The sequence below is a fragment of the Pelophylax lessonae genome, assembly GCF_965119305.1.
Source record: "Pelophylax lessonae genome assembly, chromosome: 3".
Lineage (NCBI taxonomy): Eukaryota > Metazoa > Chordata > Amphibia > Anura > Ranidae > Pelophylax > Pelophylax lessonae.
Window position 1 is genome coordinate 532,917,397 of NC_138770.1, and position 15,737 is coordinate 532,933,133.

Consider the following 15,737-nt stretch of genomic DNA (forward strand, 5'->3'; position numbering starts at 1 on the left):
ATTTTCCCCTAAAGTTTGTTCAACTCTGGGTAGCTGAGATTGGCCCATATGGGACTTTTTGCACCTGTCTAGCTTTCAATTATACAGTATCTTTGGCATGAGCATGAACAGTATTCCTTTCATTTTACAAAACATGCTCAGCTACAGTATAATCCTTTATAGAGGCCTAAAGACATTAGTTATTTTTGTAAATAGAGACAACAGGATATAATCCCAAATTTCACCTAGATGTAGTGTTAACTTTCAAGCGTACAAGATACTGTCATTGTTCAGTTAAATAGTTTAGCTATGGGCTGGGTAGAATAATTCCTATCTTCTTTGGATAATACAATTGTTCCAATTTGATTCATGGCTATTATTTCCTTTAAAGAAATACACTGTATGTTGTGTTTTAAATTTTGAATATTTTTATTTTACTGTAGTCAAATTATTACAGAGAAAGTATAATAATTGTGGTAACATTACTATTAGTAAGCTCAACACATTACCAAAAGGGGATATTTGGTCTACCTTTATCTCTAAGTTAAGATATTAAATAGGCTATATTATGTTTGACTGGGTTGAGGTATATCAAAAGATATCTGGATCCAAGATATTTAAATGTATCTGTGAGAGGTATAAGACATTGCAGGCTAATAATAATAATAAAAATAAAGTCTTTACTATCTAAAGCCTAGTACACATGGGCCGAATGTCGAACGACTACAGCCGGTTCAATAAAAAGCATCTGACATTTGGATGTGTATGGCAGCCAGGCCAGCTTCTATCGGACGTGCATGCTGGAAAACCAGCAGCCGACTGACTCGTGATTGGCGCTCTCAGCCATTAGCCAATGGCTGAGAGCGCTGACTGGAGTGTTCTGGCAGGGGAGCTGTTCCCCTGTCAGAACACAACAGCTCAATGGGGGAGATCGCTATACTAACATCGGATTGTTAGTACAGTGGTTTCGACCGGAGCTGTCATACTGATAGTATGTACGAGGCTTAAAAGTAGTAAGTAGGATATAGGCAGCATAGTATTCCTTGCTTTGAACCCCAACCAGGAGTTTTCACATTTTCGTTCTGTTTTCATAGCTTTCCCCTGGGTACTCCAGTTTCCTCCCACACTCCAAAGACATGCTGGTAAGTTAATTGGCTCCTGTCTAAATTGGCCTTAGTAGGTATATGTAAGCATGTTGGGTAGGCATCTTAGATTGTAAGCTCCTTGAGAGCAGCGGCTGATGTGAATGTACAGTATGTAAAGCACTACATACATTATCTGTGCTACATAAATAGCTGTAATAGATGCAATGAATAAATAAATGTTCAAATTTAGTAATCTGTACTTTTCATCAAACTGAGTGACCACTTGCAAAAACATGAAACATGAGTTTTTAATGTGAGTTTCAGAGCACAGTGTTTAATCACATTGAGGGTGCACCTCTCTTCAAATCTCCAGACCTTGATAAATGCAGAAGGATAGATGATGCAGCATGTCCAATTTTCTTCCTCCAGAGTGTCAAAGTACTCAAAAAAAGCATTTACAAAGACTACAAAAACAGACAGAGGAATTCACAATTGCATTTACTCCAGAAATCTGGAGTTATTCAGCTACATATTACCTGTGCACCTAATTCCTTATCCTTTAAGATGTGTTTTCTGGTATTTTGTACCGAATAAAACAAATGAGCACAGTTCTTATTAGAACCTGTTCTTAGTATCAGTGACAGCTGAAAGTCAGATTCACAAAGCTGATCAGACATTTTTCTTATGAAGAAATCAGGAGTCTGATAACAGCAACATAGGACTAGACAGAGAAATCACAAAGAGGGTGCTAAGGTAAACAGGAATAATTTCTTCTATCTATAAAAAGTGGAGTATATAGTCCCAGTTTCATGTACAGGGTACAGACACCTCTGAAAATCTAAACTGCCAGAATTTTGACAAGTCAAAAATAAAAGTAAAATATCTATTAGTAAAAAAGTCATTATTCTATTTCTTTTGTCAGGAAAAATTAAAATAATTCCATAATAAAAATTATTTGATAAAAAGTACAATATCGATAAATGTGTTTTCATAATATTTGTCAGAAACAAATGAATATAAATGAAGCTTTATTAAAAGCCAACTTATGCATACGTATCTTCAAACATTCAATATTGACATTGTTTGTAAAACCAGTAAGCGTTTCTCCTTCTTTCACAAAAATCTTTTCACAATATTGAGTTGCAAACATTCTGACCACAAAGCACTGAGTTTTAAAATATATTTATTATATAATTTGTTTCATTTACACATTATTAGTTACACATTTGGCAGACCTGTTTAAGCAGCAAAATAGGAACAGTATGGCTGATAATGATGTAAACACGTAGTGGGGGTTGAAGTGGTCATTGCGTCCCAATATCACCTGCTAGCGCATCAAAGATAAACTGTAAGGTGCGTTGGTAGATGAATGAGTCCTTGCTTTTTGGCTTACAAATATTAAGATGGTTAATGTCTACGGGAATGAGGTCACCAATGCCTGAATCTAAAAAAAATTAACAAAAAATGTTAGTTAATAAATTTACAGGAGTAATTATGAATGTTATTTAAATTGGGTAGTACAATATATTTCTAAGAGCTTTACTAAGCATAGTTAAATGTTCTAGTTTGCATATTAAAATATTATGTAAAAGCTAAGAATATACATAGGTAGAATTGCTGTTCGATAGGCACTGGCATAATAAAACACACTGCTTTGTTACAGGGAATCCTGCGGCTTGAGCCCTTTGGGATCTCCCATTGCAACCTCAAAGAGGTGAATGAAGAATTCAGTAGAGTAAGCATGATCTTTGCATTGTTTTATGGAATGTTAGTAAGGATTACATGGCTATAGCAGGGTGGTGCCTTGAGCCTTACCTTTACCAAGCTAAACCCTTTTGCCATGCCCCTGTAGGGCCCCAGGCCCACTATGTCTGCATAGGCTTGATTTCTCTGCTTTATGAGATAAGCACCTACCTTGCCTCTAACCAATAAAAGTGCTTTAAGAGGCGCTTATAGAGTTCTCATTTGATATCAGCATGCTGGGTTGGGTTTATCTCTCAAGTTGGAGAAGTCACGCACATACTCACAACAGTAGGTCTAGCATAAAATCAAGAAGCACTAAAGAGGGTTTTCTAGGGACTATTATTGTTGGATAATGCAGTCAGCACACTTTCTAAATGGATACTAGCATAAAATCAGTAACATGTCATATAAAGAGTGCTATGTGTGCAATAGGCCTGAGGATAAAAGGAGCAGTAAAACATAATACTAAAGTATAAGAGCCGGTTCACACTGGGGCGACTTGTCAGGCGACCTGGTCGCCTGACAAGTCGCCGTGGGTCGCCTGCCATAGATTAGCACAGGACCCGTTCTAATAGGAGCGACACAAGTCGCTCCGACTTAGAAAAAGGGTCCTGTACTACTTTGGGGCGACCTGCATTGACTTCAATGATATGAAGTCCGTGCATGCCGCTCCGAGGTCGCGGTGCGAGCTGCGCACCGCGACTTCACAGGTTGCCCCGGCAAGTCGGGTCGCGCCTATGTGAACCGGCTCAAAAAACATAATGTATATGAAACAAGCAAATATGTTTACACTTTAAATTGCAAACTAAACTCAGTTTCTAAAATATTAACACATATTGACAAAATTTACTTACCTGCTGATTCTACTGGCACTACATGAAGTTTCATCACACTGCCTATACGAGTTGGCAACTTTTCTGCAAAGTTCACTACTTTGAAGTTTTTATTTTTCACAAATTCTTGGAACTCTTCATTTAGCTGTTTTAGTGCAGGTGAATCTTATATTAAAAAAAGTAGAAACAAACTTGTTAATTTTATATAAAACATAATAATGCCTACCTGGTACCTGCTAGAATGCTAAAGTGTGGGTTGGTAATGTCACTATTGTGCAGCTCAATGTTCTTCCTGGAGAGGAAGGTGTAATTGAGGAGGTGCAGTGCAAAGATTTAACTGCTTCTATCTAGTTCATTCGGTCAATCTGTGCTTCCTTCTTTACTACTGTTTCTTGATCATTACTCATCGGACTACCAGTAATTAGGGGGCAGCTCTGACATGAGGAAACCAAACCCCGCCTCTAACAAGATGGCCACTTTCACACAGACAAAGTGCAGAACAAGGCATGCTGAATCAGAAATAGGAAAAAGTTCTGCTGCAGAGAGGCCACGGGCAATGCTGGTGACTAGTCCTTTGTCCTCTACTTGCTTTTTCTCGGCACCGATTTTACAGTTCAGGTCCTCTTTAAAGCACTGATAGGACAAAAGCAGGAGTAACTTTTTTCATTACCATAAAACTTCTCTAAAATAATGTGGCTATAGCATGTTGTATATAGTGCTGTGAAGACATACCTAAGGCTGGCCATACATTATACAATTTTCTTCTATAGTTTTCCATTAGATTTACCAAAACCATATAATATGATGAATTGTATAATGTATGGCCAGCCTTATTGTTAATTCAAATTTCGTCCACATTTGCAGCATTTTCTTTTTATAAAGAGTCTTATTTCCATGTAATTTCCTTAGTGTGGAATATAACAAGGTATAATTTACACATCTAATAAGGAAGTTTCTACTTCATGAGAAATACCTTCTCATGCTGCATAAAAACAACTAAACGCTTTAACTTACCTTTGCTTAGCTCCTTAACCTCTACTGATGGAAACAGCAACAGCCTTGCATTAACAGAATATTCTGCTAGTTGAGATCCATGATGGGGAACACTATAGAATGCGATTCCACGTGTATTCTTCACTAAATCATGCATACCTTCATCCTTAGAGGCATTTACCAACATTTTTTTCACTAGCAGACCTGCAAGTTAAACAAATATCTTTGTTTCTCTATTTGGACTATGAAGATGACTGATGTGTTAGATAAGGATGAGTGTAAATGTTAGGAGGCCAGTCAGGTGAAAGGTAATGTAGTCCCCAGAATTGATTTGAAAAGGACCATTATGTTTTTTTTTTTTGGAGGAAGCTTTTCCACTTGAATCAACAGCTCAATTCTTTTTTTTTATTTTTTTTATTTAAACTTTATTGAATTTTAAAATAGTTTATAAATACATAAATACATTTCAAATAAAAAAAATGAAGGAATAAAACAGAACCCTCCCCCTCGTATTATCTCCCCCCTCCTCCCCTCATCTGTTGCTCACCTATCTCTTTCTCCTTATTGTGCGTCCTTCCCTTCATCTCCATTTACTGTCTCTCTTCCTCCCTTATTTCACCCAAATTTCTGCATATTTGCTAGTACTTTTAAATCCGGTCCATTTTTCCCATTAATTTAAGAAACTGTCTGTCTGATCTTCTTCTCTGCTGCCTAAATATTCAATGTTGTATATATTTTCAATTCTTTTAAACCAATCCCTAAGTGTGGGACTTTCCAGTTCTAGACATTTTTTGGGATTCCCCCCTTTGGAGCATTTATTAAATTGGTACTATTGTGCTTTTGTATTGTTTTTTTTGATTTGTCAGTTTTATGAAATAAACATACCCATGGGTCATTGATAGTATCTACTCCTGTAATTTCCCCAATATATCGTTGCACCTTCTGCCAGTATTCATGAATTTTGGGGCATTCCCACCAAATATGGGTCATTGTACCTTTTGTGTTACAACCCCTCCAACATAGTGGGGATTTCTCTGGTTGGCATTTTTGTGCTTTTACCGGTGTTATATGCCATCTTGATAGACATTTATAGTTAATTTCAATAGTTTTTATGTCTGCCGCAAAATCGCGAACAGCTCTCAGTATGTTATTCACTTATCACATTCTTTTTATCGGGTTCCTATCTCTTTCTCTCGCGGGGACTGCTGGGTACAATATTAATCCCTATAGTTTTAACTATCCATGAAGTGGGGCTTTGCATTACCTATGTTCCGCAGGATTTGGCCAAAGTCGATCCCCATGCCAGACCCTGTAAAAATTAAGCATTGGGCACAAAAAATTATTTGTGTGGCTCCTAGAGGTCCTCTACAATTTGCCAAGTATGATGCCCTTATTTCCCATGGTTTTGGCACAGCAGGGTGCTAAACTTATACTAGCTTGACCCACTAACTTTGGCATGGTCATAGTCTAGACATTTGAGGGACCACAGATCAGGCCGCCAATGAGTCCGGGGGGCCATATTTGGCACAGAGGTTGGGGAAGTCTTACTTTACCAAACATGTTGGAGTCACTAGCCCAAAATTTCCTGGTCAACTATTTCCAGGGCCATTTGAGAGTGTGTGGCAGTGGCCCTCGGGCCGTACCTCGGAGTGGGGAGTGCTAAGTACTATTCAACAGTACCTGCAGAGCGGGGCTCTGCAGTTCCTGTATTCCATAGTGGTTAGCCAAATCTATCCCTATGCAGGTCCCTGAAATAGTTAAGCATCAGCCCCAAAAAATGCATGTGCCCCCTGGGGATCCTATAGTATCTCTGAGCCAAGTTTGAGGCCCCTAGCCACCAGGGTTCAGGTACTATGAGGCCCTCAATTTCGGTCAGCTTTGTGCTGTATGGCAATTTTCGAGTGGGCACAGTTGCAGGGCCCCAGCTCGTGCATTGAACAAGTCCAGGGGTCCATATTTGGCACTGAGGTAGAGGAGATCTTCCTTTACCACTCTTAAAATGTTGGAGTAGCTATCCTGAAATTTTCTGGTCAACTTTTTCAGGGGCCTCTTGGGAGTGTGTGGCCCTCGGGCAGTACCGTGAAGCAGGGACTGCTGGGTACCATATTAATCTCCATATTCTTAGCTATCCAATTGTACCTGGAGAGCAGAGTACCTGCTATGGTACTTATGTTCCACAGTACTCGGGCAAATTCGACCCCCATGTCAGTCCTCATTAAAAGTAGGCATCAGCCCCATAAAAATGTGTGTGGCCCCTGGGGGTCATCTAGTATCCCATACCAAGTTTGGTGCCCATAACCCCTGTGGTTCGGGTACCACAGGGCCCTAAATTTATGGAAGATTGGCCCGCTATGTTAATCTATGGCTCGGTTGCGTTTGGGAATTCGGGGGGGCCACAGCTCGGGCCCTGGAAGAGTCCAGGCTCCCACAGCTTGAGCCCCTGGACATGTTTAGGGCCCAAGTTGTAGCCCCTCAAAATTCCCTACTGTGCCATATATTAACATAGGCTAGGCCAAGCTAGCCTAAACGTACTGCCCCGTGGTAGCAGAACGATGTTGCCCAGGGGCACAAAACTTGGTACAGGGATACTATAGGACCCGAAGGGGCCATGACATTTTTTTCAGGCCAAAGCTTAATTTTCATGGGGACCTGCATGGGGGTGGAATTTGCCTGACCACCGCAGGACACAGGAAGTGCGGAGCCCCGCTCTGCAGGTACCGTTGAATAGCTCAAGTCAAGGGATTCCTGTGGTATCCAGCACTCCCTGCTGCGCCATACGGCCCAGAGGCCACATACTCTTAAGGGGCCCCAGAAAAAGTTGACCAGAAAATCTTGGGAAATGTTTGAGGTGGTAAAGGAAGGCCTCCCCTTCCTCTGTGCCAAATATGGGCCCCCCAGATGCATTTGGTGTCCAAGCTGTAGCCCCCTTAAATTTCAAGACTACGACCCTGCCATAGATTAACATAGCAGACCAAGCTTCTATAAATGTAGGGCCCAAACCACGGGGGTTATGGGCAACATACTTGGCAGACTTATACTAGAGGACCTCCAGTAGCCACACAATATTTTTGGTGGCAATGCCTAATTTTCACAGGGACTGGCATGGTTATCAACTTTGGCCAAATACTGCGGAACATAGGTAATGCAAAGCCCCACTTCATGGGTACTATGCAATAGCTAAGACTATAGGGATTAACTATGACGGCTACAGCGCGGTCGGCTTATTCTGGGAGGGCGTACAGGGGCGTCCTCCCAGGATCACACTTTCCACGGATTGTGGTAAAGGGCCAATGACAGCGGCCCTTTACCCCGTTATTGCAGCCAGTTATTGCACGTCATCCAGCCTGTGTCCCCCGCCGTCATCCAGCCTGTGTCCCCCGCCGTCATCCAGCCTGTGTCCCCCGCCATCATGCAGCCTGTGTCCCCCGCCCCACGCCTTCATGTAGCCTGTGTCCCCCTTGCCGTCATGTAGCTTGTGTCCCCCTTGCCGTCATGTAGCCTGTGTCCCCCTTGCCGTCATGCAGCCCGTGTCCCCCTTGCCGTCATGCAGCCTGTGTCCCCCCGCCATCATGCAGCCTGTGTCCCCCCGCCATCATGCAACCTGTGTCCCCCGTCGTCATGCAACCTGTGTCCCCCGTCGTCATGCAACCTGTGTCCCCCGCTGTCATGCAGGCACGCCACAAGAGAGCTACCACTCCTCTCAGTCAGTTATATCAGCGGAGGACTGTTCTCCTTATCATATATATTATATATATATATATATATATATATGTATATGTATGTATAAAAATGATTTTTTTTTTCTTTTTAATCCTTCCATTTAGATATATATATATATATATATATATATATATATATATATATATATTTTTTTTTTTTTTTTTAATCCTTCTAAATATATATATATATATATATATATATATATATATATATATATATATATATATATATATATATTTATTTATTTAATCAGAAGAACATCCCTCCATTTTTTTTAATTATTTAATTTTAATTACTTATTATATATATATTTCTTCTGATTATTTATATATATATATTTTTTTATCATTCTATTTAGATTAATAATCAGGACAACGACCATCCATTGCTATGACTGTATATGTACAGGGATGTATATGCATTTCACACACTGCTGTGATCATTAGGAGCCACTTTTAAATTTTCCTCGATCCGCCGCTTTAAAATTTTCCTGGAGCCAAGATCATGGGCATGCGCACTGGGAACGAGGGTAGGGAATTTTCACAGGTAGCTTAAACATTTTTTTGGAGTCAAGATCATTTGCTGGCTGGGCATGCGCACTGGGATGCGGCAGCAGCTGATAAATGACGCGCCCACACCGGAAGTGACGAGGGTAGGGAATTTTCATGAGTAGGGAATTTTAGTGGAACACCGGCACTTGCCAGAAATGTAACTGTTTTTTTAAACTGTTCTGAAAACTGTTTTGAAACTGAAATATATTGGTTTACTTCCGCTTTAATTAGATGCAGCATTTCCCATAAAAAAAAAAAAAAGTCTTTGTTGTGTAAATTTGAGATTTCAAAAGAGTATAAAGTCACATTTCATGACCTAGTATTTCTTCTAATACTGTGTTATTTCTTAATTTTTTTTCACTTTTTAAGGTTTTGAAAAAATTCAGCATTTTATTCAAACACTGCATTTATTCTGCTCAATATATAACGTGTTTAAAGAATTCATAGCCTTGAACTTACCTCCCATGCTGTGTGATACCCATATTATTGGCCGTTCCCCAACACCAGCAGTCTTTAATTTGCTAAGAAGTTCGGTACTTCTATAGGCCATAGACTTTCTGCAACAAAAACAAAACTGTTCTGACTCTTAGTGACATGCAATGAAAATGAAATGTTTCCTTTGTTCCTCACTTTTAAAAACAGACATTCTATTGCATTTAATAGTGTTATCCAGCTTTCGTTTAGATAAAAGCATGCGACAGAAGAATATTTTCTGTTGGTAATATAATCATTTTAAAGCTTAACTATACTTTGCTTTTATTATTTTCCTGCACTTAGTTGAGTTAATAACCATCCAAGGGTCAGGCTAAAGTCAAAGCTGTCATTGCAAATTATGAACATTTTAATATGTATTTTGTTAGCTACTATACAGGAAAATAGAAAAAAAAAGTTGATAAAGATGCGCTGATTTGAAGGTGGATTGCTGCACTTAGCGATCTTGAATAATGGAGAATAAATGTAAAAAGTATAAAATAAAGTACACTATGCTAGAAGATGCATATATGACATTGCATAACTTCAATAAAGTGAAAATATAAAAATAAAATGAAAAATGTGTAATAAATACATAAAAATATAAATACACAAAAATATAAGTGATTATACACTTCTATACAATGTGTCAAAGGTGTTAAATAAATATGCTATTAAGAAACAGTTAATAGAGAAAAAAGTCCAATCCCATGTTTAAAAAAAAGAGAGGTTTTACTGCCAGTGGCACAAAGTGAATTGATTAGAATGAACTGCTCCAGGTGCTCCTAGATCCACCCAAGTATGGAGTAAAGTAATGGGCGCTTACCAAATGGCTGCGGATTGACAGCAATAAATGACCAAACTTTCCAGTGCAAGGTGATGGTTCCCTTTTGATCAGATTCCAAAACCGGCATCCATAGCAAAGCAGCTAATGGGCTCCATATGTGATGAAGGACGTATGGAAAGAAAAGGGAACTAATAGTGCATTACCTTCTTAATTGCTGTTTATTGGTTAAAAATTGCACTTACATCCAGACCGTGGAATAAAGCAAATGGTGCACAGTATTAGCAAACACGGCCGCCTGCAGTGCGGACCGTATGAAATGACAGGCGCTGACTACTCCGTCCGATGACTTTCCCCTTCTGGCAGGCGTCAACTGGGAACACTTCATCTAGAGTGCCTTCAGAAGTCACATAATTAGTAAATATAGTCCACCTGTGTGTAATTTTATCTCAGTATAAGTACAGAGGTTTGTTAGAGAACCTTAGTGAACAAACAGCACCATGAAGGCCAAGGAACATACCAGACAGGTCAGGGATAAAGTTGTGGAGAAATCTAAAGCAGGGTTAGCTTACAAAAAAATATCTCAAGCTTTGAACATCTCACGGAGCACTGTTCAATCCATCATCTGAAAAAGGAAAGAGTATGGCACAACAATCCTGCCAATACATGCCTGCCCACCTAAACTGACAGGCCAGGCAAGGAGAGCATTAATCAGAGAAGCAGTCAAGAGGCACATGGTAACTCTGGAGGAGATGCAGAGATCCACAGCTCAGGTGGGAGAATCTGTCCACAGGACAACTATTAGTCATGCACTCCCCAAATCTGGCTTTTATGGAAGAGTGTCAAGAAGAATGCCATTGTTGAAAGAAAGCCATAAGAAGTCCCGTTTGCAGTTTGCAAGAAGCTATGTGGGGGACACAGCAAACATGTGGAAGAAGGTGCCTTGGTCAGATGAAACCAAAATTGAACTTTTTGGCCTAAAAGCTAAATGTTATGTGCGGTGGAAAACTAACACTGTACATCACCCTGAACACACCATCCCTACCGTGAAACATGGTGGTGACAGCATCATGTTGTGGGGATGCTTTTCTTCAACAGGGACAGGGAAGCTGGTCAGATTTGATGGGAAGAAGGATGGAGCCAAATACAGGGCAATCTTAGAGGAAAACCTGTTAGATTCTGAAAAAGACTTGAGACTGGGGTGGAGGTTCACCTTCCAGCAGGACAACAACCCTAAACATACAGCCAGAGCTACAATAGAATGATTTAGATCAAAGCATATTCATGTGTTAGAATGGTCCAGTCAAAGTCCGGACCAAAATCCAATTGAGAATCGGTGGCAAGACTTGAAAAATGCTCTCCATCTAATCTGACAGAGCTTAAGCTATTTTGCAAAGGAGAATGGGCAAAAATGTCACTCTCTAGATGTGCAAAGCTGTTAGACACAACCCAAAATAGACTTGCAGCTGTAATTGCAGCGAAAGGTGGTTCTACAACGTAGTGACTCAGAGGGGCTGAATACAAATGCATACCACACTTTTCAGATATTTACAGTAATTTTGAAAACCATTTATCATTTTCCTTCCACTTCACAATTATGTGCCACTTTGTGTTGGTCTATCACAGTAATGGTGAACCTTGGCACTCCAGATGTTTTAGAACTACACTTCCCAAGATGTTCCACTACACTGCAGAGTGCATGAGCATCATGGGAAATGTAGTTCCAAAACATCTGGGGTGCCAAGGTTCGCCATCACTGGTCTATCACTTAAAATCCCAATGAAATACATTCATGTTTTTGGTTGTAACATAACAAAATGTGGAAACATTTTTTAAGGGGTATGAATACTTTTTCATGGCACTGTATATACACTAGCTAAGACTTTATAACCTCTGTGCTACCACTCATCACCTTAGGAAAATATGACGGACCATTGGTGTGTAACACCAATTAACCAGTTGCGGACCAACCACTGCCGTTTTTACTGCAGCAAGGTGGCTCGGCTGCACGAACCGACAACTGTTTGTCAGGTTACGCGGGGCTAGGGGGCACGCACGTGCCCCCCTGCCATCCCCGCAATGTTTTAATTCGGTTCAGAACCGATCAGTCATCAGGTCCAGGCCAATGATTTTTGGCCTGGACCTAGTGATCAGTTCTAACCAATTGCAGAACGTCCTGTGCCTGTGTAATGTAAACACAGGCACAGGAAATGATGCAATCTAGTGTACACTATATACTGTATACAGATAAATTACTGATCACTGTATTGGTGTCACTTGTGACTTCAGTTAGTGTGAGAGACAGTTAGTGGTAGTTAGAGGTCGCCCCAGAAAGGTTTAGGGTACCCACCATATATCCCCTACAGAGATGTATAGTAACTAAGTAGAACTACTTCACTACTTACTTAAGTACCGAAAGGCGGTATCTGTACTTTCCTAGAGTAGAATGTTTTTCTCCTACTTCCACTTTTACTTCACTACATTCTTTCGATGATTTCAATACTTCTACTCCAATATTTTTTTTGTGCTGCTTTAGTTACTTGTTACTATTATAAAAATTACCACTGCCAGAACAGTAGATGGCAGGTATCATGAAGCTCAAAACATGTGTATTATCAGCGCATACGAAAATAAATGCTACTGTATGTATAAATAAAAGCTGCATTTGAAATAATAAAAAACAATATAATGTTCAAACTTTTGACTTCTTTCTTTAATAACTACATAACACAGTACTTGTACGTTTACTTTCAGTACTTGAGTAGCAATTTTTTTTTTCAAAACTACTGGTACTTTTACTTTCAGTACTTGAGTAACAAAATTTTTAAAAAAACTACTTGCAATACTTAAGTACAAAAAATGTTGAATACTTTAGTACTTCTACTCAAGTCACTTTTTGATTGAGCACTTCCACTTCTACTCAAGTCACTTTTTGATCGAGCACTTGTACTTTTACTCAAGTATGGGTTTCGAGTACTTTATACAACTCTGATCCCCTAATAAAGATTTAAACTTCTGATCACCCCAGTTAACCCCTTCATTGCCCTATCACAGTGCCACTATTATAGTGTACAGATCTTTTTTCTGATCACTGTATCAGTAAGCATCAACGTTGGTGAGCGTCAATACAGGATGGCATCAGATTACCCGCCGCATATTTAGTAATAAATGTTAACCCTTTTATTGCCAGTGACACACACACTAAACACCTCCATTACTAGTATAGTGTCTGAACAGATCAATATCTTTGATCTGATCAGAACTATACTAGCACCCCAAATAGTTTAGTATAGTGTTCCCAAAAGCCAGCGTTAGCAGGATCAGCCCCGACACCTGCCAGCACCGGCGTTTAGCCCCCCCCCCCCCAAGAAGTGCAGAACCAGCAGATTACTGTCACTTCCAATACACAGCACACTGAACTGCAGCGTTAGCAGAGTCAGGCCTGATCTCTGCTAGCACTAGCAGTTACATTTTTTAGTAGCGGTTCAAACAGTCCTTGACAACCAGGTGCTTTTTTTACCTGTGAGTCACACTAGGTACTGTGGGAGATTAGCTCACAGGGATCATCTTTTCTGGAACATAAGGTCAGCATGCAGAAAATTTCTTTAAAGTCTGGTGGGTTGCCAGCTTTATTTAGCAGAGGCTTGCAAATTTATGAAAAAAAACCCAACAAAACAGTAAAGTAATAAATGAGCAGGGGTAGGGAATTGGCGCTGCCCAATGGGGGTAAGTGTAAAGGAGATATTATGTGGTGGATAACACAGATATTAAAACTATGCAAGAATAAATATCTAAACACCACAAAAAAATATAAAACATACAGTAAACATCCACTTAGTTAATACTGTATAATAAATAAACACCATATGAAAAATGTGTTAAAAGCTTAATATAATATAAAGTGCTTAGTATTGTGATAGGATAAAAAGCAAATAAAGTGATCCTGTGGTATAGGGTGCAACGATATATACAGTGCCTTGCGAAAGTATTCGGCCCCCTTGAACTTTGCGACCTTTTGCCACATTTCAGGCTTCAAACATTAAGATATAAAACTGTAATTTTTTGTGAAGAATCAACAACAAGTGGGACACAATCATGAAGTGGAATGAAATTTAGTGGATATTTCAAACTTTGTTAACAAATAAAAAACTGAAAAATTGGGCGTGCAAAATTATTCAGCCCCTTTACTTTCAGTGCAGCAAACTCTCTCCAGAAGTTCAGTGAGGATCTCTGAATGATCCAATGTTGACCTAAATGACTAATGATGATAAATAGAATCCACCGGTGTGTAATCAAGTCTCTGTATAAATGCACCTGCACTGTGATAGTCTCAGAGGTCCGTTTAAAGCGCAGAGAGCATCATGAAGAACAAGGAACACGCCAGGCAGGTTCGAGATACTGTTGTGGAGAAGTTTAAAGCCGGATTTGGATACAAAAAGATTTCCCAAGCTTTAAACATCCCAAGGAGCACTGTGCAAGCGATGATATTGAAATGGAAGGAGTATCAGACCACTGCAAATCTACGAAGACCCGGCCATCCCTCTAAACTTTCAGCTCATACAAGGAGAAGACTGATCAGAGATGCAGCCAAGAGGCCCATGATCACTCTGGATGAACTGCAGAGATCTACAGCTGAGGTGGGAGACTCTGTCCATAGGACAACAATCAGTCGTATACTGCACAAATCTGGCCTTTATGGAAGAGTGGCAAGAAGAAAGCCATTTCTTAAAAATATCCATAAAAAGTGTCGTTTAAAGTTTGCCACAAGCCACCTGGGAGACACACCAAACATGTGGAAGAAGATGCTCTGGTCAGATGAAACCAAAATCGAACTTTTTGGCAACAATGCAAAACGTTATGTTTGGCGTAAAAGCAACACAGCTCATCACCCTGAACACACCATCCCCACTGTCAAACATGGTGGTGGCAGCATCATGGTTTGGGCCTGCTTTTCTTCAACAGGGACAGGGAAGATGGTTAGAATTGATGGGAAGATGGATGGAGCCAAATACAGGACCATTCTGGAAGAAAACCTGATGGAGTCTGCAAAAGACCTGAGACTGGGACGGAGATTTGTCTTCCAACAAGACAATGATCCAAAACATAAAGCAAAATCTACAATGGAATTGTTCACAAATAAACATATCCAGGTGTTAGAATGGCCAAGTCAAAGTCCAGACCTGAATCCAATCGAGAATCTGTGGAAAGAACTGAAAACTGCTGTTCACAAACGCTCTCCATCCAACCTCACTGAGCTCGAGCTGTTTTACAAGGAGGAATGGGCAAAAATTTCAGTCTCTCGATGTGCAAAACTGATAGAGACATACCCCAAGCGACTTACAGCTGTAATCGCAGCAAAAGGTGGCACTACAAAGTATTAACTTAAGGGGGCTGGAAAATTTTGCACGCCCAATTTTTCAGTTTTTTATTTGTTAAAAAAGTTTGAAATAGCCAATAAATTTCGTTCCACTTCATGATTGTGTCCCATTTGTTGTTGATTCTTCACAAAAAATTAAAGTTTTATATCTTTATGTTTGAAGCCTGAAATGTGGCAAAAGGTTGAAAGGTTCAAGGGGGC

At 39.9% G+C, this 15,737-nt stretch overlaps 1 protein-coding gene across 1 annotated transcript in view; it reads right to left on the minus strand.

Annotated features, from left to right (window-relative positions):
* Positions 1 to 2,230: 2,230 nt before the first annotated feature.
* Positions 2,231 to 15,737, minus strand: part of LOC309549492 (general transcription factor IIH subunit 5) — a 137,927-nt gene continuing 124,420 nt past the window's right edge. Inside the window, exons 14-17 of the mRNA XM_082249821.1 lie at positions 9,364 to 9,461; positions 4,655 to 4,837; positions 3,662 to 3,805; positions 2,231 to 2,508 (exon numbers count right to left, since the gene is read on the minus strand). Of these exons, the coding sequence (XP_082105947.1) occupies positions 2,369 to 2,508; positions 3,662 to 3,805; positions 4,655 to 4,837; positions 9,364 to 9,461 (565 nt within the window). The 3' untranslated portion in view covers positions 2,231 to 2,368. The remainder of the gene's footprint in view (positions 2,509 to 3,661; positions 3,806 to 4,654; positions 4,838 to 9,363; positions 9,462 to 15,737) is intronic.